General features: G+C 43.5%; 1 protein-coding gene across 5 annotated transcripts in view; it reads left to right on the forward strand.

The window, feature by feature from the left end:
* The window catches only part of Arl15 (ADP-ribosylation factor-like 15), a 362,957-nt gene that overhangs the window by 86,253 nt on the left and 249,924 nt on the right, over positions 1-26,780 (forward strand). The window contains exon 2 of one of the 5 annotated variants that reach the window (XM_030247239.1): positions 20,245-20,395. The exons of the other annotated variants lie outside the window; for them this stretch is intronic. Coding sequence (XP_030103099.1) covers positions 20,348-20,395 — 48 coding nt within the window. The 5' untranslated portion in view covers positions 20,245-20,347. The remainder of the gene's footprint in view (positions 1-20,244; positions 20,396-26,780) is intronic. 5 annotated transcript variants of the gene reach the window in all.

Here is a 26,780-nt window from a genome sequence, read left to right on the forward strand (position 1 = left end):
TTCCCATGTCTGGCCAGGCTGCCTTTGATCCTACCTCCTTCCAGCGTGGGGTCACAGCTACCACGGCTCTTCCGAGAGTCACAGGTTTCCTCGAGGAAAGCGAGAGACACAGGGGCTTAAGATAAATAAATAAATAAATGTGACCCAAATCCCTCTCCGGTGTTCAATCATCAATGCTACAGAGCTGGGGAGGGTCGCACATGCCATGCCACAGGGCATCTCTGGGTGGGACCTTTCAGGCGGAACCGACCGAGCACGCATTTTTTAATGCTTGGGTCACAGGGACGAGCCTTTGCGCCTCTTTCATCCAAAGCAGTTTGAGGAGTGAGGGCCATCTCCATCCTGAACATGCCGAGACATGTCTGGAACTGCGTTTTCCTATTATTGTCCCTTGGTGTGGATGAGTGGCTGGGAGGCTGTGGGCGGGCGGGAGGGTTAGAATTCTGAGACCGTGGCATGGCAGAGAGTATGGAGGGAACTGACTTGGTGGGGGCGGAAGGCTCCAAGCACCAAAGCAAGTTCTTTCATTTCTCTGAGACCTGGCATTTGGGAAAACCCACGCAGACCGTCTTGATATGTCAGAGTGGAGATAGAGAAGGGTGTCTTGTCTTATTCTTCCCCAGGCAGTAGTAATGGAGGTGGTATCTATTACTGAGTGCAAGGAGGGATTAGAGGGCTCCCTGATAGCTCTCTCTGGTCCCCTTGTGGCTTTTCCTTGCTGCTTCCAGGTTCTTCCTTCCCTTTTGGCCCTTGCCATTCAGCCATCCTTTGGTAGACTGCCAAGAACTCTGCTTTTAAAGGCCTCTCCTATGTGGGTTTGAACTGAATTGTGAACGGTTTGTCAGCTGCATCAAAGATGCTGTAATTTGGGGTTCAAGGTAAATCTCTCTGCATTATGTTCCATCCCCTCCCCCCCAGAATAGTGAAATAATGGCTTTTCAGCTTTGCTTCCATTCAAGACTTCCCGTTCTATGTCCTAAGTTACATTTTTCCTGCATTGATTCCTCAGGATATTAGGGTTTCTCTTTATTTGCTTTTTAGCATGAGTTATGACCAATTTATTGGAAAGAGTCTGATTACCTAAGTTGTAAACTTAGATGATTTCCCAGAAAAATAGTGGGAACATTTTGTTGAATGATTTTTTTTTTCTCCTTCCAAAGCTGCCCCTTGCCTCTTGCCGTTTCTTTCTTCTCCTTGTTCTACTTAACTCGAAAGGTTACTTACTCACTTTGTATTCTGCGACGCACATTTCTTCTGGACACTCTGTGATCTTTCCTAAGTTTTGATGAACTAGTACATTGTTAAGGGGACCATCATTTGGGTGAGGTCTTCCAAGCTCTGCTAAAGATGCGTTGCCATCCTGTCTTTCCACAGACTCTTCAGGGTTTTGACAGTAGAGAGGGTGCTGTAGGGTGTCCAGTCCTTGGCCAGCTACAGCACTTACCATTTTGGACTTGAAAACTATTTTAAATTCGCTGTAAGAAGAAACAGTATAAATTTTACAAGACACATTTATAGTGTTTTTAAAAAGTTAACTACCCTTCTTACACTTTTGTTTTGCGGGAAATTGGAAGGGTTGAATGGAATGCTAGTCTTTTAGCAATGTGTGAAGTTCTTTAAGTAAAATCCCCCCCCCACCCCCCACCTTTAGTTAAAGGCTCTCCTCTCTCCTCCACAATGGTCATTGGAGTTTCCTGTTTTTCGAAGGGAGTTATGACAGTCCATTTTATGCCTTGTTTATTTGATCAGATGACATATTTAAAGGAACCACAGGATGTTAGAGCTTTAGGGGACCTTAGAGGGGGTCTTATTTAACAACCTCATTTTTCTAGTTGTAGAAACGGCGGTTTGGATAGGTTAAGTACTTGACGTTGTCGGGAAAACCGTTCCCCATCTCTCAGTTTACGTTTACGGGACTAGTGATAGATGTGCCTTTAATGCCTCTGAATTTTCTTGTGCTCTCGCTGCCTCCATTTGACTAATGAAAGCACATTTCATCTTGTGCAGCAGATTTTATATATATATATATCTCAATGGAGAAAATATAAACTACGGAGCCCCATGAAACACACATTGTTCAATGGGTAGGCAATACCCGCTTTCCCTTTCAGCCAAGGCTGCAGTGTGTCTAACATGGGGCAGTTGTGAACTTGCCTAAACTACTTACACCCTGTACTGTGTAAGAGACTTGAAGGCACTCACAGCTTTCCACACTGTCTTGTGGTTGTTGCTTGGTTCTGAGCAATAATCTCATGGTGTGTGTGTGTGTGTGTGTGTGTGTGTGTGTGTGTGTGTGTGTGTGTGAGGGGGGCTACTGGGGCGTGGGGGTGGGAACTTCTCCTCTCTTGTGAAGATGGGAGGGATCCCTGTTGCTTACTTGCTCAGGTCCCCTCCCCCAGCTCTTCTTTGTAGTCTTCTCTGTTTGCATATGGCTGTGGCTTTTAGATGCTAGGTAGCTTTTCTGACTGTCTTGGGAGAGACAAAGACTCTAGCTGCTTTTCAGTCCTGTTTGTCTAAACCAGAGATTGGCATTTTTATTAATCTGGTGATTGGGAAGTTATAGCAAATGGGCTGAGTGTGTCTTTCTAGGCACTGCTGTTGGGACACAGCTTTGTCCGTTTGGTATTGAGTGTAGCTGTGACAAAGTTGGATATCGACAAAGACTATATACTGCCTCTAATCCTGTATGAATATATGGTCTACTTGACGAGTGTGTGTTTGTGTGTACGTGTGTGTGCACGTGCACTTATGTGTGTGATACATACATGTGTGTGTATACAGAGGGGTGGTTGTACACATGCTATGTACGATCTCTTCCCCTTTAAATTTGGTTGGACTTCATTGAAAACACCATAGAGTGACTTTTAGGGTACTTGCAGGCAATCACATTCTTAGTAGAATTAACCAGTGATCTAGATCTTTAACACATCTGTGCCCTGGCATTTTTTTAAGCTATTGAAATTATTCTTCGTTTGGCTAAGCAGGCAGGGATGTTCCACATAACCGGATCCCTTATTGTGAGCACTGGGCACTTTTCCTTTTCTCCCTAAACTTTCTCGCTGTAAATCAAGATTGCTCAGGAGGTAAAAGTGCCACCAAACCTATGAGCCGAGTTGGATCGCTGGGACTCCCTCCCAGGAAAGGACGAACTGATTCCTTGTTGTCACCTGACCTCTAGGTGCCGACAAGGTGATACCAGGTGTCTACACTCACACACACACACACACACACACACACACTCACACACACACACACACACACACACACACACACACGCACACAAACACACACACCTAAATAAAATCATTTTTTTAAAAAAGAGGCTTCTGATCTTATAACTGTCCAAGGGATTGCTTCCTGCAGCCTAGGGAAGGAAAGGTGTCAGGTCTTCAACCAGCGAAGTCTTCTGGTAAACCTTAGAGCCCCACGGTACAACTCAGTCAACTCCTCCTTTGGAGCTATTGCTCCCCTTCCCCCTCCCCATCTCCCTTCTCTTCCTAATCCAGACTTGGTGTCTAGTGACCTGTAGGACTGTGAGAAACCAGCAGCAGCTCTGTAGCAGCCGGCGGTACCATGTGTACCCCAAACCAGTCACTGACCTGATAGGAGGGGAAAAAAAGAATAACCTCAAAGCAAAACCCTTTGGACCTGACTGATTGAGGACGATAGAGCACCCCTTATGCATGCGGCACCGAGCAGATAACTAAAAGTGTCTTTCAAAAACATGTGTGCTTATTTTTGTGGATACAAGTCTCAGTAGTATCTCTCCTTGCTTTGCAGACTTGGTAATGAATTATTGCACCAAGGCCACTCCGTCGGTGTCTAGAAGACTCCGAGCTAATCACAGGTTGTTTGTCAACTTAATTTAACTTCTCTGTCACACTTAACGTGTTCAAGGAAAAGAGATTTTACAATATGCATTCAGAGTAGTTTGCAGTTGTTAGATGTTCCTGCTTGTCAGGTATCTTTGTGGCTGTTGGAAACCCCTTGGAGATTCGTTGCTTCAAACCACAACAAAACATCCTTTGGAGAAACCAAAGTCCCCATGTCCACATTAGTCTCAATAGGACATCCAGAAATGCCTTATAATCTTCAGGTCTTAGAGGGTTAGCCATATGCAGGTGTCCATCAGCGAGAGAAACCATCTGAGGATAGACTAGAGTGGGTACATTTCATGATGACATCTTGCAATGCTATATCTCGATAATGTATTCAGGATATATTGTAGTACAGTTGACATTGTATTGAAAGGCCATGTTGGTGTCTTCAGGTCACACTCCTTAGCCATAGATTTCCAAGGACATGTTAGAATTAGTTGGAGAGTGAGTATAGACTCCAGTACCAGCAGATAACACTGATATATCACTTGCATCAAAATGCTCTTGCCTTACTGAGGGGATGGTAGTTCATGAAAGAAAGAATTTTAATTCGACTGGAGAATTTTACGGTGTGGATGCCCTGTCATAGATTCTTTTTTTTTTTTTAAAGATTTATTTATTATTATACATAAGTACACTGTAGCTGTCTTCAGACACTCCAGAAGAGGGTTTCAGATCTCGTTACGGATGGTTTTGAGCCACCATGTGGTTGCTGGGATTTGAACTCCAGACCTTTGGAAGAACAGTCGGGTGCTCTTACCCACTGAGCCATCTCACCAGCCCCCATAGATTCTTAGCAGGTATTTTAAAGCAGGTATGTTCAGCCATATCCTATAGGAAATTTTACTTTGTAACAAAGCAAAGCCTCTTGTGAATCGATCTTCTTATGTTTGCCTGCTTGCCTTTCAGCTCACGGTGGAAGACAAGAATGAATATAGTTTTGTTATTGTATCTCAAAATATTAAGACACAAAGAATAGATTGCATGATCTCTACCCAGAGTTCCCTGTAGTTTTCAAGTAACTGTCTCCCCAGTTATTCTGAATGCACAGTCTAATGAATAAAACGCTGTAATCTCTTACATCACTGTAGCTTTATAATGTGAAGAGGAAAATGTGACTTAAGAAAAAGGTAGCTGGTTTTTTTTTTTGTTATGAATTAATAACAGATAAAAAATTAGACTGCCAGTTTCAAAGGCCTGGGAAGAATGTTGACTTTACAAATAGCATTCACAAATTCGTCTTTTTTTAATCCAGCATGTCTGGCCAGGGTCTAGGCACCTCAGCTGATTGGAGGTGAGTAATTTCTCTTCATTAAACGTTCTTTCAAGTAACAAAGACCTCAAGATACTCCTTTGAGAAGAAGAGTGCTACTGCACTGCCGAATACAGGCATACATAGTTTTCTAATGATTTCATGAACATACAAGTGGATACATGAGTGTAGACTGAGTCGGATTCCACATCTCTTACCTTGTGTATTATTTAGTAATTTTTCTTTAAAAATCAGGGCTCTAGGTCAATATATATTTAAAACGTCAAATTATTTCATAGACACGTAAAAGTGAGCTGTGATTCCCTCCTCCTCCTCCTCCTCCTCCTCCTCCTCCTCCTCCTCCTCCTCCTCCTTCTCCTCCTCCTCCTTCTCCTCCTCCGGTTTTGTTTATTTTCAACTATTTGGTTTTTGTTTTTATTTTTCTTTATTGCTGTGTCCCTGGTCAGTGTGTTCACACTGCTGCTTCGTGCCTGTCTGATTGACATCCTCAGTGGCTCCCAGCCTCAGACGGAGGATTAACATTCTCCTCTCCTTGTTCTCCTCAGCAAACAGTTTTTCCCCTCTCTCACCTCTTCCTGCCACTGCCAGGATGTTAATGCTGGGGACTTGGGTAGATCTAAGTCTCTTCGTTGTCCTGTTTTAAAAAAATGGTAGACATGGTTGACATGGCTGCCGTCTGCTGCAGCACGCTCATGTGTCGTTCCCCACCCCCCCAATCTGATTTCCCTTAGGGTGAATTATTGTGATATTTCCTTAGTTGCTATGTCATTGATTTATTCGCGTTTGCTCCTTTTCCCCCCACCCCCACCTCCACCCCGAGTCGTAACAGATCTTCTCTTCCTAATGTGATAATCAGGATGGTATCAAATCCTGTCAGATTAACCTTCTTGGTGACTCTTCCTTCTCCCAGAGCCCCCGATCTGCTTCTTTTTGGTCTGATGGCTGTCTAGGGCTGTGTGGCTGTCATCTGTGGTGGCCCTGGCCCCTGAATTGCTGTGCTGGGGACCCCTTCTCCTGTGAGGTCCCCTCTGGCATCCAGGTCTTCTTTCTTCGCTCACCCCAGGGTGCATGGGAGGTCACGATTTTGAGACCTTTCTTATCAGTCTCATGATTGATGCCTTAGTGGGTGCGGATGGAGTCCTAGGCCGGCCATTATTTTCCCTCACGATTTCAAAGGCATTGTGCCATTTGTTTTTAAGTTTCTGGTGCGGCATCTCAAGGCACCGTTCTGTTTAGTCCTCGAGCCTTTGTCTCTAGCCTTTTTTGGTTGGCAGGATTTTGTTGATTTCTAATTGTGTTTGGCAACTGTAGTTTTTCTTACATTCCACGCTGTGTTTTGCTCTACAGCCCTGTGTGTAGCCAGGGCTAGGCCCTTTGAGGGGAGGGAAAATTCAAATCCTTAAGTTCTGCAAAGTCTGCTTGGAATTCTTCCCATTTCTCTTGGCTCTTTTTATAGCGAGGGCCTTAATTGTCAACACTTCTTTTTGTGTGTCTTTTTCAATTGGGTCCTATTTTCCAGGAGATTCGCCCCCCTCAAATGAGAGACTTTTCTTGTGTTTCAAGTTTCACCTCCCCTTTCCTGCTTGTTTTAGGACATGGCATTGCTGATTTCCTCTCGTGGATACCACGTATCTCATTTACTTGCTTTGAAAATACTTACTTTATGCCTCTGAGTGCTTGTCTGCCTGCCTGCCTGCCTGTCTGTCTGTCTGTCTGTCTGTCTGGATACCATGTGCACGCCTGTCACTCTCCCTTGCCAGGAGAGGGTGTCAGGTCCCCTTAGAAGCAGAGTTACAGATAGTTGTGAGCCATGTGTGGGGGACCAGGGACTGAACATGGGTCCTCTGCGAGAGCTGCCAGTGCTCTGAACGGCTGGATTGTTTCTCTGTGTACTTCTTGAGAAAAACGCTGTGGCCCTTGGACTCCTGAGCCTCCTCCCTCCCTCCACCTTCCAGGTACTAGGGCTGCAGACAGTGCTGCCATGGATTATGGGTTCTGGGGTTCAATGCTGGGGCTTTGTGCACACCAGGAAAGTACTCTCCTGGCAACTGCATGCTTACCCTGCCACCCCCATGTCTTTTAACTTTAGACTTTAAAACTGCCTGGCTATAGGCTTATATGCCGTATCTCTGCTTACTGGCGAGCTCTCACGCCTTTACTTTTTTCTGTGTTTTTGTTGCCTGTTGCTTTTATTAATAGCTTTTCTCAGACGTCTGGAGGTCCTTGCCTGCCTCTAATAGAAGGGTTCTCAGTCATCAGATCTTTAAGGTGTTTTCTCTTGGCTTTGGTTAGATTCTCCAACAAAGAAGCACCAGCTTGGTGAGGATAAGCCTGGTAGCCAGGGCTCAGAGGCTACTGTAGGGCTGGGTACCTGGTATCCCTGCTACAGTCGCACCATACTCTTCTTAGTGCTGTGTGCTTTGCCTGTAACTCATGCCTGAGGAATTCTAGAGGCGAGACCCTGTTTGGTCTTTTCAGGAAAAAGATGTGAAGTCTTGGGTGGCTGGGCCATTCGTTGTCTGGCTCCCTGAAGCTGGAGAGAGGACCTGAAATCCAATCCCGTCTTAGAAGAGCTTTGAGTTAGTCTGCTTTCGGCAGTATGCTGTCCTGCACCTGGGGTGCTGTCCCTTCCTGTGGGGGCCATTTGTTCATTTCTCTACTCTGCTTGTTTAGGTTTAGTGTCAGGCGTGCAGAGGATCAACTACAGTCTTGCATGTTCCTGGGAACAGGAGCTGTCTTTGATGTCTAAAGCCTCTGCAACAATTTAGAAATTATTTTAAAATTTTATTTGGGTGCAGTTTCAGGAGCAAGTATTCATCCTGCCCCTTGGATTAGAAGTCCGTTCCTTCTTTTCCTCCGTGACAGTCTTCCGGCCCAAAGGATGGCTACTACGTCTGTACGGCATGAGGGCTTCCGCAGAGCAGCGGTCCTGAGCGACAGTCTGTGCCTTTTGTGTCTCTAGGGAGGGGTAGCGTTGCAGGTCCCAGCGTCTGCTGCAGAGAGGCTTAATGAGCAGATGCAGAGTCTCCTTCTTCTCGTGCATGTACAGGGAGCAGTACCCTTGCAGTCAGGAGGAGCTGGGCGCGCTAGACGTGGGTCACGAGCTCTCCCCTCCTCTCAGTGGCTTTGGAACCCTTTTCACTGTCTGCTTACCTTGGGTCACTGGCCTTCTCCTCAGGAAGAGCAAGGCGTCTCTCAGGGGAGCATGGGCGATCAGAAAAGGGGACCCACAGCGTGCAGTGTGCTTTTGAGTGGCTCGGTGTTTTCACGAGTGGGTTTGGCTGTTAACTATCAGCATCCTGCATCTGGATTGCTACATGGAGGCTGTCGGAGCCTACCGGAGCCTACCGTCCTGGAACAGGAGGTGCTGGCATGGCTGCACTCCTGTATTTGGCTTCCTGTATCTTTCTCTTGCTCCCATTCTTCTCTCCCACTCACAGCTCCTCCGCTTCCACACCAGACTTTTCCATTTCTGTAGCGAATCAAGTCCTTTGCCTCCTTGGGCAAACTGCTGCTCCTTCAACCTGAACCCCTGTTCTCTTTATTCTCCGTCTGGTAACTCCTACTTTCAACTAAGTCAGCCCCACCCGACCCCTAGGCTCTCCATCTAAATTAGGCTACCTTTGTCAGACATCTCCGCACCCCCTCCCCCCCCAAGTTTTGGATGTATAATTGATTAACTGTTAAACTGTTTCGAGGTTCACAGTGCTCAGCTCTCAGAGCTTAACTGTCCATTCATGTGATTCCCCTCTTACTGTGTGGCTTCCTCTCTGTACTCTAACGTCCATGGGGGCAGGGAGTCTATCCTCCTTGTTCACCTCCAGCATCTCCTTCTTGGGGTGAATGATCAGTCAATCGATTCTGATCAAACGAACGAAGACTATCAGCTCAGGACGCCAATCCCGCTGGCAGCGTCTCTAAGCTGTAGCTGTAAAGGAGCCCTGGTTACTTTAAGTCCTGGAATCCGTTCTTTCCCCCTGCACAGTCTTGGGGCTGTATGCAAATTATGTAGCTTGCAGGATTAAGCAGGCTTAGATGTTGCACGTGATCGTTATAAAGCCTGTCAATGGTTTCTCCTAAGGTTTGTTTGTTTATTATTGTCTTCTGTTAGCTTGCCATTGCCCGGACACAGTTCCCGAGGAGACCCACCTGAAGGTGGGGCAAGGCTTCTGTCTGTGGTCTCTGGGCTCTATGGGCTAATGGTGAGGCAGTTGTTTGAATTTGAATCCAAAGCGTGCCCCACAAGCTCAGGGTTTGGATATTTATTCTCCCCCTCCCCCCGATTCTGCTGCTGTTTTGGTGGGCATTCTCTGTGGAGATGTTGAGGAGGTCGTGCCTGGATGGTGAGTATAGGTCCCTTGAAGGTCATACTGCCCCTAGTTCTGGTCTCTCTTGGCTTGCCGGTGCATGGCCCACGTGAGCAGACCACTGTGTTACCCTCAGCCATGGCTGAGATGCCTTGCCTTCTCCGCGGTAAACCACGGGCCTAAGCGAATAGACCTAACCACGGGTCTATTTGGTGTCTTGTCCCAGAGATGCAGAAGTAACTGATAGAGCGAGGCATCTGGCAGGACACCTCTGATGGTAGCCGGAAAGCAAGCAAGAAAGCAAGGGACCAGGGTTCCAGCGTCCCCCTTCAGAGTTGTGGGCATTGTGACTACTAGGCCCGTGACTGGTCTGTCAGGAATGAGGGTATCTTCAAGGGACACTGTGTCTCCCAATCTGACTATCAGACCATTGAAATAATGGTTCACGAAGAAATGGGAATCTCCCCCCCCCCCATCTCATGTTGGGAGGAGGGAAGGGCATCAGCCAGAGGGCGAATTTGTCTTTCTGAAAGAGATTCCACCCATTTCCAACAGCTTGTCAGACCACCTTGCAAGATGAAACTAAGACTGTGATAATGATGGGTCAGTGGAGGGCAAGATGCGGATCCTCTGTTTGAACTTTGATCTCACTTCAGAACCCTGTGGACTTGAGGGGTTTGCTGGATTCCTTTGTTGTTCTTCCCAAAGTGGCTGCATGCATTGGATACGACTTCTCTCTCTGCTTTCTGCTTCTAATTTGGCTCTTTTAGTTGGCTTACTGAGGATGGGTGAGACCTGACTTGAAGTACAGGTTATGACCCCTAAGTTTGATGGCAAGTCCAAACCTTAGCGCAGATAGCATGAAGACTAAGCCTTTAGCTCCTAGCTCTGTAGCGCTTGGCGATCCTGACTGGAACTTTCCAAAGTTTATTAATTAAACGTAACCTAGAGCAGCGATTCTCAACGTTCCTAATGCTGTGACCCTTTAATACAGTTCCTCATGACCTCCAGCCGTAAAATTACTTTGTTGTTATTTCATAACTAGTTTTGCTACTGTTATGAATCATAATGTAAATACTTAATATGTAGGATATCTGATATTTGACCCCAAAGTGGTTGTGACTCCCAGGTTGAGAACCCCTAGTCTAGATTAAGCCAAAGAAATACTAGTAGGAGAAGTAGGGGAATGGCTCAAGCAAATGTGGGGGGAGTAAGGGAAGAAGACAGGTGCCTCTATTCTGCTGGATACAGACAAGTGAGGCTGCCTCTCTTTTCCCTCCAGAAAATTATGAACATGAGGAAGGCAACGTTTAATGGCACTCCTGTAAGTCTGGTTCTCCTTTCCAGAGGACCAGAAGGTCCGAGGGGAGAGGAACACAGCTTTCTTCCTTTTGGTACTACACAGCAAAACATCAGTTCAGGGTGGTGCCACTCAAATAAGACTTGTTGAATGATTGATTGGTCTTGTACGAGATGCCAGCTATCACGTTCTGAGTGGGACCCAGGTTTTGCAATTTAAAGGAGTATGGCCCCACCTGGTTCCTGGAGGATTCCACACTAACAAGTCAAAGACTTGTTTTTCATCAATGCAAGATGGACCCTCCAGCAAAAGGGCAGCACTATGTGGGGCCATTGGTATATTAGGATCCAGGTACAGGTCCCAAACTCTTTTTTATTAGGAAGAAAAAACTATCCACTAGTGTTTTATCCTCCCTGAATTTTCCCTGAGGGGCAGTATAGTGTCACCACCAACACCATCACCACCATTATTTTGTAAGCAGATGGACACCCATGTTCAAATCCCAGATCATGTTAGTTGTGTATCTTGGGAGCAGTTTCTTTGGCAACAGGTGCCTTCACATGGAACTTGATTAACATGTGGTCCTCTCATGTTTAAAGATTAAATGCAGTGATCTTTCAAACCAAACATGCTTGCCAGAGACTTCACACTGAGTACAGAGCTCATAGCAGGTTTGTCAAAAGTACATGGGAATTGGGAGCAAGCTAACCATCAATCCCATGTTCCTACCTGAAGAGAGTGTGCAAGCCACACTTATTCTAGCATGGTGGTTATCAACCTTTCTAATGCTGCGACACCTTAATACAGTCCCTCATGCTGTGGTGACTCCCAGCCATAGAATTAATTTCATTGCTCCTTCCTAAGTATAATTTTTCTGCTGTTATGAATCTGTTCTTTTTTCTGATGGTCTGAGGTGACCCCGGTGAAAGCGTCTTTGGCCACCAAGGGAGTCACAGCCCACAGGTTGAGAACAACTGTTCTATTTGTTTTCAGTGTCAATTGTTAGACTTCTGCTTGCCTCAAACTAAGGGTTGAGAACTTGGGCTTTAATTTTGACCATTGATTAAAAATACGAAGGGAAACTTTCAGGTTTTAAATGTTTTCACCCACACAGAAATGGGGGCAGGGCGGGGCATAAAACTTGCCATGGTATTACCACTCTCAGCAACTTTGAATGTGTGGACTAGGCCTTAGGTAGGTTATAAGGAAGGGTTCTAAGGAGGCTCTAGCCTGGAGTTGCTTTAAATGCCACGTAAATGATTGATAACCTTCAGATGTAGGTACCACAGGTTCTGATTCAGAGCAATACCTGTCGCCAAAAGCCTTTGCTCACTCTGAGGTCAGAAGTGTTTGGGGGTGAGGTGGGGGGGTCGTGAAGACATGGGCGGTCCAGATTCTTTCAAGCCTCCCATGGGAGCCCTGGGATAGAGTGGGGTCTGGCAGAGACGATGGTTGTGTGTGTCCAGTGTGGGCCTTCGTTTTCGTTTCTCCACCTCTGTTGTCACAGTGGGACATTTTGTGTCTTGGTTAATATTTTACGAACATAGATCCTGATTTCTCTCTCTTAGAGTGAAAATCATTTATAATTCAGAAACTCGTTTTTTTTAGCACTCAACTTTGCTGTGGCGTGTAGGTAGCAACTCCCAGGTCTGGGGAATTTATAGAACTATAGTATTAAAAACAAGCACTGGACTGTGTGGCTGAGCAGTGTGAGACGTCACCAACTTGGACATTAGGAAAACAATACGCTCTGGTTGTCATTGAGTTCACATCATGATTCCTCCCCGTCCTGGGAAGTTTATAATCTCTGAATAAGTGTGCTCGTTCCACCAGCAGCAAGGATGCTTTGTGGAGCTATGGAGGCCTTGTGTGTGCTCTGCCTCATAGGGGACTGTTGGAAACTTCACCTTCACAATGCAGCTCTAGGAAGCATTCATTTGTGTACCAAAATACTTGAGGGTTCCAGTGACTGGAAAAATGATTTCAGTAGTCAGCATTACTGAGAAACAGAGGCCCATGTAAGGTTACCAAAAACTGTCTGCTTGATTAGGGACAATCTTGTTTCTGGATGGTTGATATCGAAAGCTAAATTGTGTCCCCTGAGGTTTGTAACAAGTATGTATGTGTGAGGGGTGGAGGAGGAAGAGGAATTGAAGAGGGAGGGGTTGGGGAGAGAGAGAGAGAGAGAGAGAGAGAGAGAGAGAGAGAGAGGCGTGACAGAGGTGACAGAGAAAAACAGAGAGACAGAAAAGAGAGAGACAGAGAGAAAAGAGAGACAGAGAGAGAAAAGAGAGACAGAGAGAAAGGAGAGAGACAGAGAAAGAAAAGAGAAGGAGACACAGAGAGACAGAAAAGAGAGTAAGACAGAGAAAGAGAGAGAGAGAGAGAGAGAGAGAGAGATTGTACACTGACATGCTATCTATTTAGTAGTATGAGTGTAAGTATAAGATGGAAGCTTACACTTACAACCTACAGTTATTTTCAGGGTATTAGGGAAGATGTCGGCTGGGTATCCATGAACAGCAGAGAGCTACCTGAAGCCACCACGGTAGATGGCTGGGAAATTCTCTGTCACTGTCCTATCCTTAGGGCAGAAAACAACAGCCTCAAATGTTTCCCTTACATTAAAAGTATGTTAATAGCTTTTGTTGCTGATTTCATCCATGGAAGGTGAATAGTTGAAGTATTAGTTTGAACTTCTAAAACATTGAAAAAACAGAGGAAAAAAAATCCAGGTGTTATAGCTCGTATCTTTAATCCCAGCAACAAGGTGGCTGGGGCAGGCAGATTTCTATGAGTTCTAGGCCAGTCTGGTCTATGTAGCGGGTTTGAGGTCAGTCAGGGCTACATAGTGAAACTCTACATCAAAAATTAATTAATTAATTGATTGATTGATTGATTAATTAATTAAAGGGAAAAAAGAGGACTCCATACCTTCCCTTCCATAGTTAGCAGTAACTTCCTATACAATGGCTTATGCATCTTAACAGAGCAAGGATATTTGTTGACTGATTTCAGCACCACGCTCACTTGAGCTTTCTATTGCTTGTGTGACAGACCGCCATATATTATGGCTGAAAGCAGAATGTACTTACTCTCATTTTGTGGAGCTCGAGGTCAGCAGTGGGTTCTCACCAGGATAAAATGAAGTCTGAGTTCCTCTTCAGAGGCTCTAAGGTGCAGGAAATCCAGCCAGTCCCTGTTCCAGACTGTAGAGCAGAGATTCTCAATCCGTGGGCCGCATGAGATACCCCGCATATCAGCTAGTTATACACGGTTCATGACAGCAACAGAATTAGAGTTGTAGAATAGCAACAAAATAACTTCATGGCTGGGGTCACCCCACCGTGAGGAGCTGGACTGAAGGTCCCAGCGTTAGGAAGGTGAGCATTATCGGAATCACTTGACTCAGCCACACCTGTCATCGGCATGGTACCCCCCTCTACCCCCTCCCCCTTTGGTTCTGCCTCCTCTCCTTCATTCTGCTTAAAGACTTAGAATTTCTAGGGTCTATATAGGTTGACCCAGGATTCTTCTTAAAGCATAAAGCATTTTGAAAGTCATAGGAATGAACTCTTTAAAAAAGCAAACAAACCTACATTTAATGATTGTTGATCCCTTAAGAGCCTTAATGTTTAACCTGTTTATTCTGAGATAAGAACACTAAGAAGGACCCCTCCCATACCATAGAGGAGCCAAGGAACAAACCGTGGGGGTAGGGAAATCCATGTCCTTTTTCTCTCTCCTGAAACCTGGGACTATGTCATGGGGTTCAGGGGTGAGAGAGGCGCTGTGAGAAAAATCTTTTTCCCTTGAATTTCTCAGCAGCTGCCCTTCTGCTCACTGATCCCTCCCCCCCCAACCCACCGCCCCGCCCCCCCCCCCCCATACACACACACAGTGTAAAATGTCAGGCTTGAAGTTTCCAAGGAGTCTGAGTGACTAAAGTCAGGAAATGTATGTGATCTGAGGCTACCTTTTAAAGAAATCTTTAGCCCACGATACTTGCTGAAACAGCATGAAGAAGGCTGTTCAGCACCATTGCAGCAGATAGCGGGGCCATTGCACAAGGGTCCCACTGACGGGGAGACAGTGTGTTCAATTCTACGTCTGGTATGAACTGGTAGAAGTGTATAGCCAACGCGCTGTGCAGGGGGCCATGGGTAGACAATTCTTGTGGAAGACAGGCCAGGGTAATGAGCCACCACTGAGGGCTGGAGGCTGGGGCACCCTATCAGACAGAGGTGAAGGGGACCAGCCTTTAAGAATGAGAAGGCTCTTCAGTGCACCCTTGCATTGGTGCATTGCTGAGACTAGAGTGTTACAAGGAAGTAGGTGTTCAGCAGGTGGTTCTGAGTAGGCAGAGAATTCCTGGCAGACTTCAAAACCTCCGAAGCCTGCTCCTTCTATGGCCATGGTGTGATACCTGGAGTGTTGGTGGAGTGAATGAACTAGGGAGGCTGGACAGCCTAGGTCTATGAAACAAGCGGAGACTAATGGGCTTGGGGATGCCTGGCTCCTCTCAGTGGCGAGCCGCAGGCATGAGCTGAGTGCGAGCCATGCTGTTGAGATAGATACCAGGCGTCTCATGAGAGACCTAAACACAAGGATGCTATAGGTGAGGATGCTATAGGTGATGCTTATACCAGGCCCACCCACTGAACTCCAAGAAAGTAGTGAAAACAAATCTGGGAAGATAGGCACTTTTCTTGTTAATGTTTGTGACGTCTGTTTTGTCTTATGTATGATAGATTACAGAGAAATACTTGAGGCTGTATAAGGAAAATTTTGTCACCAACAGACAAAAGTAAGATGTATGTTCCTGGCACTTGACTTAAGGTTCTCTGCATCTTATGAGTGTGAGGTTAATGGAGCACTGACCTCTGCTTAACCTCTGGGCAGGTTACAGGTCATCCTTTTTTTGGAGCTGGGTTATAATTTTATCGACTGGTTCTGAGAGCGTCCCCCCCCCCCCCCTTGAGTAATATCGAGTAGCTCAGTCAGTTTGCAAACTCTTGTTTCTACACCCTCTTCTTCATGCAAGTCCCGGCATAAGTCCTCCCTCTGTGGGCTTTTTCATGTCTTGGCTGCCTCTCAAAGCTCCAGGTAAGCAAATTTGGCTGTTGTGTGTCTGATGGAAGGCTTGTCGTTTTGATACGCCATTATGCTCCGTGTTCTCTAAGCCTTTTAAAATTGCTGAATGTTTTAAATAAGCGAACGAGCCGATGTTGTTTGGACTTGCATCCCTCCTCCCCCCTCTCCCCCCCTAAAATGTTAAGGTACTGATTGAATCTTGTTGGTGCAAAGCATCCAGACCTTTTTAATGTATGCACTAGACAGATTGCTTGTAAGAAGTGTAGGCAGGTAAAAGGATTAGTTTTAATTATGTTCGGAGCTAGTGTGATCATGAAGCAGGGGCAAGCAGCCCCTCCTGCTTCTTTGTGACACCAGCCTTAAGACATGTACCCGAAAGGCGTGTTAAAAGAACAGTCATTGAACGCACTTCCCTTGGCCTGCCTTCGGGGAGATGTTTCTCATTACCTGGAGAACACCCAGACACGTCCATGCTGCTTGCTTCGGTGAATTCCTGGCTAGTGTTTCCTCTCCTTTCCCTTTTGTCTTATGCTTGCAATTCCCGAAGCTCCGTCAGCACATTTTCACGCCGGGTCTTTTAAAACGAGCCAAAGGTGGGATGGTATGAACCGCCTGGAGCACGCCAACGCGCGGAGAGGGCCAGGAAGGCGGGAAGGCAGGTGCCAGCACAGGGCCTCTTCCAATGACCTGCCCTTAGGTTTTTCTCTTCTTCTGGTCTCTCTTTAAGGTACACATTAAGATCCCTGGTTGGAGAGTAGGGTGGAAGGAGACCCAAACTCGGTCTTTTTGTATTTTGTTGGAATTTGAAAAGAAATTTCAAATATTAAAATATTTGAATATTAATTTCAGTATTAAAATTGGTATTGAAATAAAGATTGAAGCTCTTTTATAGATACCATTTATTGTAACAAACAAACAAACAAACAAACAAACAAACAACCAGGCCAGCACCATGCTCTTCATCTCCTTTCTAAGTTCATCTGGTTGACCTCCATGCAGAGTGGAACTTGGTCGCCAGTTGAAAAGCTCTTTAGCTGTTTTTCTTTTATGACTCAGACTGTAAACCTTCAGCATTTGATGCTTGCTCACTCTGTTAGAAAGTATCCTGAGAGTGTGCTTTGAGATAGCTCAATCATTGACCAGAGGACCGTTTGAATCCTTGCTGCCAACAGTTTCTTTTGAAAATAAATTATGAAAATGTCTCTTCACTTTAACATATTTCAAATATTTAAGATAACTGTTACAACAACAGATTAAAGGGTTTTTTTGGGGGTGCGGGCTATACACTATTTCCCCATTACTTACCTTTTATGCGCTTCTTGTTACTGATTTCAAGGGCATTTGAAAATACTGAATGGGTGGCCTTGCCCAAATAAACATTGCATGGCCGTTAAACTGTACAGCGGTCTGAGAAGTTGGACTGCAAACCTGTACCCTCCTGCTTTGCCTCTCTCAGGATGAGAGTCATTACTTTGTTGGGTGGGATTGGCACTGCATACGCACCCACCTGTTGGCCACTTGGAAGTGCTGTGTTATCCGAGCAATTGTCCTAATGATGTAATGCCTTGGCTCAGCCTACCCTATTGTACTTGATGGCATGAAGCTGCCGGTTTATGACAGTGTATCGTTATAATTGTTCTGCTTTCATGGTGTATTGCTAATATCTTTTCAGTATCTCGTGTACAAATTAGACTTTATCATAACTATGTCTAGAAGAGAGAGCGTGGTGCGTGTGGGGTTCACTGCTACTCACAGTGCAGGCCATTTACTGGGAGTTTGAGAACTTACTGTTTGCAGATAAGAGAGGACTCCCGTCCGTTAGCATAGACAGAGTTGAGTGTTTTGTGCTCTTTTGTTCAATTACAATGAGTTACACACTCAAAATCTGCCAAATTTCTTTACAAATGGGGGAAAAAGCTATTAGATGATGTGAAAGTATAAAGTGTGCTGTGACCGACACCATCCTTCATTCGAGCCAGGAAGGAAAATGTAACGTTGTAGCTGGTGAGAGATTGAGGAATCAGCTTGGTACTCTCAGAACTTCCAGGGGTCATTAGGCTCTGCCTCAAAATAACGCTTTGTTCTCGCTGCTCAGAGATGTTCAGACAACTTGGACTGTGCTGCTACATTTCCATCGAATGTGCTTTAACTGAAAGAAGCCAACGGGAAGTGGCTAGCTCTACCAATGCTGAAGCAAACAAAGCCCTTCGGTGTTGGGGAAAGGTGAAAATGAGCAGATCTGGTTCCTGCAGAAATGTAGGCACCACCTGGACCAGGGGTTTCTACTGCCTGGGGACCAGATCCACCAATCCAGTCTCCTCAGCTGACTTTCTTACCAATTAAAACACACTAGGGCCAGTCATAATTCTCTCTTTACCCAGTCCCCATTTGAAGGAGGTTATGTAAATCACAAAATAACATAAAACATAAGCATGCTTCTTCACACATCAATTAAGGACCTTGTTTCATAGTCTACAATTTCTACTCTACTGTAGCTGTACAAGCAGGCTCATATGTAGAGAAAGGTAGTAGTATCACTTATGTAAATTCCAGGATCTAGGAATTCGTTTTCTATTAATCTTGAGTGTAGTCAGTAGCATGGTAAAATAAACACAAGAATAGCAGTGATAAACAGTTATTGGTTCAATACTATTATAAGCATATCACATTATGAATAATTTAACCTCTACAGTAACTGCATTCTTATTCTCCTTGTTGAGGTGAGGGAAGGCTCAAAGAACTTAGGTGGTCTGGTGGAAGTGACTCCGCAAGTGGGTTAGCCCCTAAGATTTCTGGGATTTGCCTGCACTCTCAGTTTAGCTCTGGCCTACTGAGGAAGCTTCATTCTGAAAAAGATCCCACAGAACTTGGTGTTTTTTATATGAAAGGACTGTTTGTCATCACTCAGATGTTCTTAGCCGCTAAGCCATAGCTGTTATATTTCTAATGAATAAAAGTTGGGCTCATTTTCTTTCATTTTTTTACTGGTAGCCGTCTAAACATAGGACTTTAGGTTCCTTTTTATTGGAAATGGCCCTGTATTGAATATTGGTGCTCAAGTAAATATTGACCACAAGAAACTTGATTTGAGAGGACCACCCTAGCTGTATAGGTAGTTTTTCTTATATGAAGAGGTGTAGTACTGATAATCACATACACACACACACACACACACACACACACACACACACACACACATTTGGACAGTTAATGATTTTTAGTTTTGCATTCAAAGAATATTTTCTGTGTCATATCAATTCTATTATTTTTATAATTATATTTTTGAGATCCTTTTTGCTTTTATTCTTTCAAAGTTTTTCAAACTTAAAGACCTGGCATATTTTTTTAAGCCTTTTTTTGAAACACCCAAGGAAATTACACATTAGAATAGAAATAGTTGGCTAGAATATTTTATGGCCCCCAAAATGAGGCTAGAGAATGTGGCTAGGGTTGGTTATCATGGACTCTAGATTGTCCTGGAGCTGTCCGTGTCGCTTGAACGCTTGGCCCTCCTGCCTCTTCTTCACTAGTGCTGGAATTGCAGGCCTGTGCTTATAGAATTCCTTTCTTACACCCACCCCTCCCTCCTCCTTTAGTACTGGCATTGAACTTGGTACTTTACATATGCTACGTTTTGGGTTGTATTTGACTGATCTGTGCAGTTTGCTTGAGGCCACCCATGAATAACTTTTATACGTTGAGTTATCTATATCAACTCATTCTGAGTAAAGCATGAAACCATGAGGAGTTGAGGGAGACATTTCACAACATTTTGACTCTAATATAATACAGTAGCTACTGCATTAACAGTGTGTGTGCCCTTAACATGAAAGAACAGAACGTCGTGTGAGTTCTGTAATGGATAGGAGATAGAACTCTGGGCGTTGACAAATGATAATGATACTGCCTTTTGGGCAAAAGAAAAGTAGTCAGTCTGTCTGTCTGTCTCTCTCTCTCTCTCTCTCGTGAGTAAAAATACATTCCTGGTATTTCAAGTTGTATTCTTCATGTCATTTCTACCTACCAGTAGGGAAGGATTGGGGATGCTCTGCATTTTGTGAGACACTCAGGCGAGCCCTTTGACTTTCTGAAAAGAGTGAGTAGGAGTCCTCACCTGTACTTGCGAAGTTCACGAAGCTAAGGTCAGACCGTCATCTGTCAGAGGATGGTGTTGCTTTATTTTGTGTGTTCGTGGGCTCATGTCAATTCTTCTCATGTTCCAGCCTTGTAAGCATTTTTAATGTGTAAAATCACTGTTGAGAATACAGCTCAATATAAGGACTCTCTGTAGCTGCTGATATGGCTTTGTCTCACCGTTCTGACACAGGTTTCATTCATTCATTCATTCATTCATTTATTTATTTATTTATTTATTTATTTATTTATTTCCAGGTCACTTTTTTAAATTGGTGTGACAATAGAGAGTTTCTTTTTTTTCCATTTTGGTGGCTGGAGAATTTTCACCCAGCTGAAAACCATCAACCATTTAGACTCCATGCTTCATTTGAATTGTGATTCTGGACGCAAGTCAAGGATGACAACTGTGAGTTTCATAACTTTCTCTAACTTGATTCAAAAATGTTTTTGGGCCAAAATACGCCTGCGGCCGTTTCTGCCTTCTGCTGGCGAGGCACTGTGGAGGTTATCAAGGTCAACGCTGTGTTGCTGGGTCTCATAAAAGGAGCAGGGAGGAAGGGGCCTTTGTCATCTCTTGCCCTTGCCTCTGTTTATCCGTCAGTGGCTTATCTCTTCTTGCTCAACACAGATATGTCACTGAGTTGTGCCTCTGAAAGGAAAAACTATTATTCGAAGGTTAAGTGGACAAGAACAGGCTATCGAAAGTCAGAGTTGGAATAATTCCACTATGGTGACCAAGTTTCCACAGTATTAGCTACCTTAGTCTCCTATAGGATAACTAATCGAAGAGAACGTTTTCATTTGGGGATCTCTGTATTTAAAGTTGTTAACCTCCAGGATTTTCCATCTCCAAATTATTTAGTTGTTTTTTTTAAAAATACAGTCTTGTTTATTAAGGTAAAACAAATTATTTTCACAAACATAAATCTGGATAATTAATACAGATCCACTTGAGCTACTTCAGTGGATCAAATACTTCCTGAGCACTTAGGACAGCTAGGTACAATACATGTGTTGATATAATTACATTTCTGACAAAAGTTATAAAATAATAGGGTGTAAATTCTAAAGAACTATTGAACAGGTAGAGTCTGCGCAAATAGGATACGCAAGGCACTAGCATGTGCCGTGAGCAGATGGCTAGAGACTGGATAAGGGTGCTGCTACAAGATTCGTAGTCTTGTGTATTTTTTGGTTTGATTTGCTTGTTTTTGAGACAGGCTCTCATATAATCCAGACTGACTTGTTAACTACTAGCCACGCAGTCAAAGTGACCTTGAGCTTCTGGTCCTCCCACCTGTCCCTCTTGAATGCCACCATGCTCGGAGATGTGTCATTTTAGATGGTAGGCTGTTTGGTGATGTACTTATTAGCATAAAGGAAAGGCAAGAAGGCACAATAAGTGTTTGTTGTCTATGGTAAGATTAGTAGTGGGTTTTGGTTTTTGTTAGAGTACCTAAAGGGTATGTAGATCTAGATACATAGTGGGGAGTTTAAATTCCATTTTGATTTGTTCTCTAGAGAGAGATAGAAGCTAGACATAGGTTATGGAACTCATCCAAATATTTGAAGCCATGGGAGTGGAAGGAATGGATGGCCGGGGTGAAAGTTAAGTGAGAATATTGTTGGCACTTTGTGTACACACCCCAATTCCTGTCTCTATCACTGCATTGATCGTATGCTTCTTGAACTGATGAGATGGCTTTGCTGTGAAAGGTGCTTGTTCCGAAACCCAGCGACCCAGGTTCAATTCTAAGAATCTATGGTTCGTTCATGAAGGGAACCTATTCTTGAAAGTTCTCCTCTTACATCTATCTATCTATCTATCTATCTATCCATCCATCCATCCATCCATCCATCCATCTATCTATCTATCTATCTAGTGGATAACTCCTTGCCTAGATGTGTTACACACACACACACACACACACAATTAAACGAATAAATAAATAGATAAATAATGCTTTGAAATATTCTTATAAAGGTCTCTGTTTCCCAGCATTTCCCTAGACAGGGTAATCTCTCTGGTTTCTAATCTTCTCTGACTCTTGGAGCTCATCTTAGTTGGTTACTTCCTCTCTCCTATGACCTCCATGAGGTTGTATCTCTGTTTTTTTCTATCCTGCCACATTGACTTGTCTCAAGTCTTGTGCCTGACCTGTAAGGGTTGAAGAACTTCCAGACTCAGCTTGCTCATCCTGGTCTTTGCCATGTGTGTAAACCTGAGAGGGGAACGAAGCTGGTAGAAGTCTGATTAATGTCTAAGTTGTGCCCAGTTTATAGGATGTGATTTTTAAAAACGATAAATGTTCATTCATGAAATATATGGCTAGAACATAGAATTTCATCTACTTCCATGAATTATGACTTGCTTTGGTAAAAGGGCTCTAATTTCTGTAATCTGCTTTGCAGAAGAAGAACCCTGGCTTGTGTGATTCTCACAGGTGAGAAAAAAAGGATAAGAGAGAAGATGAGAGAGAACTTGATCTTGAGGCTTCTAAGGTCTTTGGTGTCCTTCTCTTCCAAGCACTCAACAAGCCAAAGTGTCGTACTTTGGAGAGATGGGTTTTGAGTCCCAGTAAAGTCATGGGTGCTGAGAGAAGGAAGCTGGCAGAAGATTTTAGAGGATCTTGTGGCTTTTATCTTGAGTGTGACAGACATGGGGGACTTGGAGGATCTTCAGATGAGAAGCAACCAACGTGTTTTAACAAGATTGTGCTGGCTACCGTGTCGTAAATAGACTGTAGGAGGTTAGAGTGGAAGCAGGAAGCCAGTGCAAAGCTCTTGCAGTAATCAAACAACAGATGATAGCGGGCTGGACAAGAGTGGAAAGGGTAGGGGTGGTGAGAAGTAGTTGGATTCTGGATCTATTTTGAAGCTGTTGTTGACAGGATTTCCCGATGGGTTGGACATGCAGTTTGAACGGGTATGGGGAGAAGAAGTGCCAAGGGTTACTGTATTTACTGGCTTCAGCAATGAAAGAACTAGCTAACTAACTAACTAACTAACTAGCTAACAGGAGGTGACTTGGAAGAGGAACACATTTGGGATAAGCTATAAAGTTATTTTCCCCATAATTTTTGAAATTGTAAAATACACAGAACATAAAATACTTAGAAATTTTAAGTATAGTATAACGGCTTTAAATTGCTTTGTCATGACGTGAAGCCATTGGCGTCATCTAACTCCACGATGTCCCATCTTGCAGCACTGAAATTCTATACCAGACACACAGTAAAGTGTTTTTTTTTTTTTCTTCTATTTTTGTCTGCTAGTTCTTGCTGCCAGTGCGCTGTATGCCTCTTTGGTTTGTTCTGCCCTTAGCTACTCTTGTAACCAGAATGGTAGCTTTGGTCTCTTTGAAATTGGTTTTCTTTCAGAGAGTTATGATCTCAGCATTAATCCAGATTGTAACACACGTGAGTTTTTTTTTAATACTAAAATTTTTTAAATACTAAAATACTACATTGTATGCACAGTCTGCAATTTTGCGTTATCTTTATAGCTATGTTCAGACATAGAACTGCTTGCTTCCATGTTTTAGCTCTTGTTGTCAAGGCTGCAGTGAACACAGATGTACAGATATATCTTTCCAATAGACTCTTTGCGAAGAGGTTGCATGCTGGATCATAAAGTGATTCTCTTTTCAATTTTCATAGAAACTACTCTGCTCTTTTCCCTGATGGCTGTAGTACTGTATGGTCAACTCCTGTATCTTTGCCAAGGCTTGTTATTTTTGTTTGTGTGTACATCTGCACAATTCATAAGCGGGAGCCCGAACCTCAATATGTTAGTATTAAGAAACAAGACCTGGGTAGGGGATTGGGGAGGTGGGTATGGGGGACCTTTGGGATAGCATTGAAAATGTAAACAAGGAAAATACCTTTATGCGGGCACCATGATCAAAATCTAGCTGTGTATGGAGAAAAGTCTGCTCGATGTTTGAGTGTCGTTTCAGTCCCAATTTAGTTTAATTTTGTATATTTTGTCTTTTCTGGGTTACTGTAATTTGAATTATTTTCATGTCTTTGAAAGCAACACCATGGGGACTGGGGATATGGCTCAGTGGGTGAGGCTCAGGTCAAATGAGGGACTCTGGCTCAACCAATCAAGTGGAGATGCAGTTGATGGAGACACACTGATGCTAGTGTCTAGCTGCCACATTGCTTACATAGGCATACATGGATAATACACAGGTGCACATGCACACACATGCACACCGCTGTGTGGATTTTGTTGTTGAGGGCTAGGAATCCTTTACATGTCCTGGACACTGATCTCTTATCAGATGAGGGTTTGACCTTTTTTTTCCCCTTCTCTCCCATTCTGTGATGTATTAGTTATTGCCACATTGCTGCAACAGAAGCAGTTTTTGGAAGGAAAGGTTTGCTCAGGGTCACAGGCCTGCCTGCACAGTCCATCCCAGCAACACAGATCTGAGGCAGCAGGCCACCTACGTGGATAGTCAGGAGGCCCTGTGATCTGTGTCCATGGTGATTCTAATTCTGTCAGATTGACAGTCCAGATACGCACGCACATGACACTTTTCCATACTGTTAACGTTTTTCAAAGTTCTGAACGTCCACATTTACGCATGCCCAGACTTTGATGTCATATCTAAGAAAGAATTGCCAAATGCAACATCATGAGCTTCAGTTGTCTTTTCTTCTAAATTATGTAGTTTTAGGTCTTACATTTGGGATTCTGACCCAGCTCACAAAGTTAACTTTTCTACATGGTGTTAAATGGGGGTGGGCACAGATTTTTTTGCTTGTTTGTTTTGTTTTGTTTTGTTTCCAACCCCCTCCTTTTTTTTTTCAGGAGGACATGCAGTTTTGTTTAAAACACTGTCTTGTGTTCACTGAACAGTCTTGATGTCTAATATTACTTGGCCTTTCAGGTCAAGGTCTAGTTCTGTCCATTGGTTCTGTCTCTGTGGCAGTACTATGCCATTTTTGCTTTCTTTAACTTTGTTTAAGCCCCAGGGTAAAATCCAACCCCTTTCGTTTTAGTTGGTCTTGAGCTTCCATGTGAACCTATATCACAAAGACATCATGGGGACTTCCTATGGATCACATGGGTCCTGTAGAATGCTGTGTGTGTGTGGGGGGGGGGGCTGACAGGGCATCAGTGTACATGACATAGCTTCATTTATGTCCTCTTTAATTTCATTCATCGCTGTTTTGTGGTTTTCATAGTTTAAGTCTTTCCATTCTTTGGTTTAATTGATTATCCATTTTATCCCCTTTGTGCTACTAGAATTGCAGTTGTTTTTTTGTAACATCCCTTTAAGATGGTCTTTGGAAGTATAGGGGTGTGCAGCTGGTGTTCATGGTTGCCTTTTTTGTTTGTTTTTTGGTTCTTTTTTTCTTTTGGTTTTTTGGTTTTTTTGGTTTTTTTTGAGACAGGGTTTCTCTGTGTAGCCTTGGCTGTTTTGGAACTCACTCTGTAGCAGAAATCTGCCTGCTTCTGCCTCTCAAGTGCTGGGATTAAAGGCATGCGCCACCACTGCCTGGCTCATGGTTGGCTTTGTAGAGTTTCATTCTAATCTGATATTATTCACAGAGAATCTACTTCCTCCTTTTGAATCTGTATTCCTCTCCGTTATTATTGTTTTTTATTTTAAATCTAGTTTCTCTGGTTATAATTTCTAGTTATCTGCTCAGTAGAACTGATGAGAACATGGTCTTTTTCTCTGGTCAGTACCAGATTAAAAAGATTTCATTCTTTCACCAACTGAGTGTGTGACTTCTGTGTTGATATAGATTCCTCCCATGTTTGTTGAGTATTTTTAAATTAGTAATGTTATTGAATTTTCCACTATGAATTGATGCCAATTTTGTTTTTCATTCTATTACTTTATGGTATATCATTGCATTTTTATAAACTGAAGCATCCTGGCAATTCCAGATATAAATTCCACTTGATAGAGATATAGATAGGTAGAGAAATAGATAGATTTTTAAAAATATGATATTGGATTTGATTTGCTAGTATATTTGAAGTATGTGTATCAGTGTTGATCATAGATACTTTTTTTCTTGTTTATTTCATATCAAGTTAATACCAATTCTATAAAATAGTTAAGAATATTCTGTCCTCTTCAGTTAATGTTAGTTCCTTAAGTGGTTTACAGGAAATTTCCAGTGAAGCTAGATTTCATTAGGAGATTTTGATTATTTTTGCGATGTAATCTTTTTTTTTTTTTTTCTTACTGACCATAGTCTAAAATACAGAGCCTCTGTTTGAGTTAGTCTTGGTTGTTTTGTATTTCTAGAAACTTATTGATTCTGCCTGGGTTATGCTGTTTCTTGGAATATAATTATGTATAGTACTTTAATCCTTCTCACCTCTTGAATAAAGTGACTTATCACTTTCATTTCTGATTAATAATTGGATACACACACACACCCGTTCCTCTACAGAGTCCATCTACATGTAAATCTCTCAGTTGTGTTAATCTCTTGGAAGAACCACTTGGCTTCGTGTTGATTCTGCAGCAGTTTTCTTTTCTTGACCCTCTGCTTTTCCTCCCCCCTCCCTGTTTGTCCTGCTCTTCCTTCCCCAGGTCTTCTTTCTTTCCCTCTGCTGGGAAGAATAATGAGCAGTAAGATTTATGCCCTCATGTGATCATTGAACAGCAAGGAGAGATTTGGCGCAGAAGCCAAAGAGGACTGCTTGTGCAGTGTTCTTGGGTAGACTTAAGGGAAGGCAGCTTAGCTTTAGTAGAGGGATGGATTTTGATCAGCATAGGATAAAATTTGTCCATGATGCTGTCCTTAACTTTAGAC

This window comes from Mus musculus, chromosome 13 (assembly GCF_000001635.26).
Source record: "Mus musculus strain C57BL/6J chromosome 13, GRCm38.p6 C57BL/6J".
Classification (NCBI taxonomy): Eukaryota; Metazoa; Chordata; class Mammalia; order Rodentia; family Muridae; genus Mus; species Mus musculus.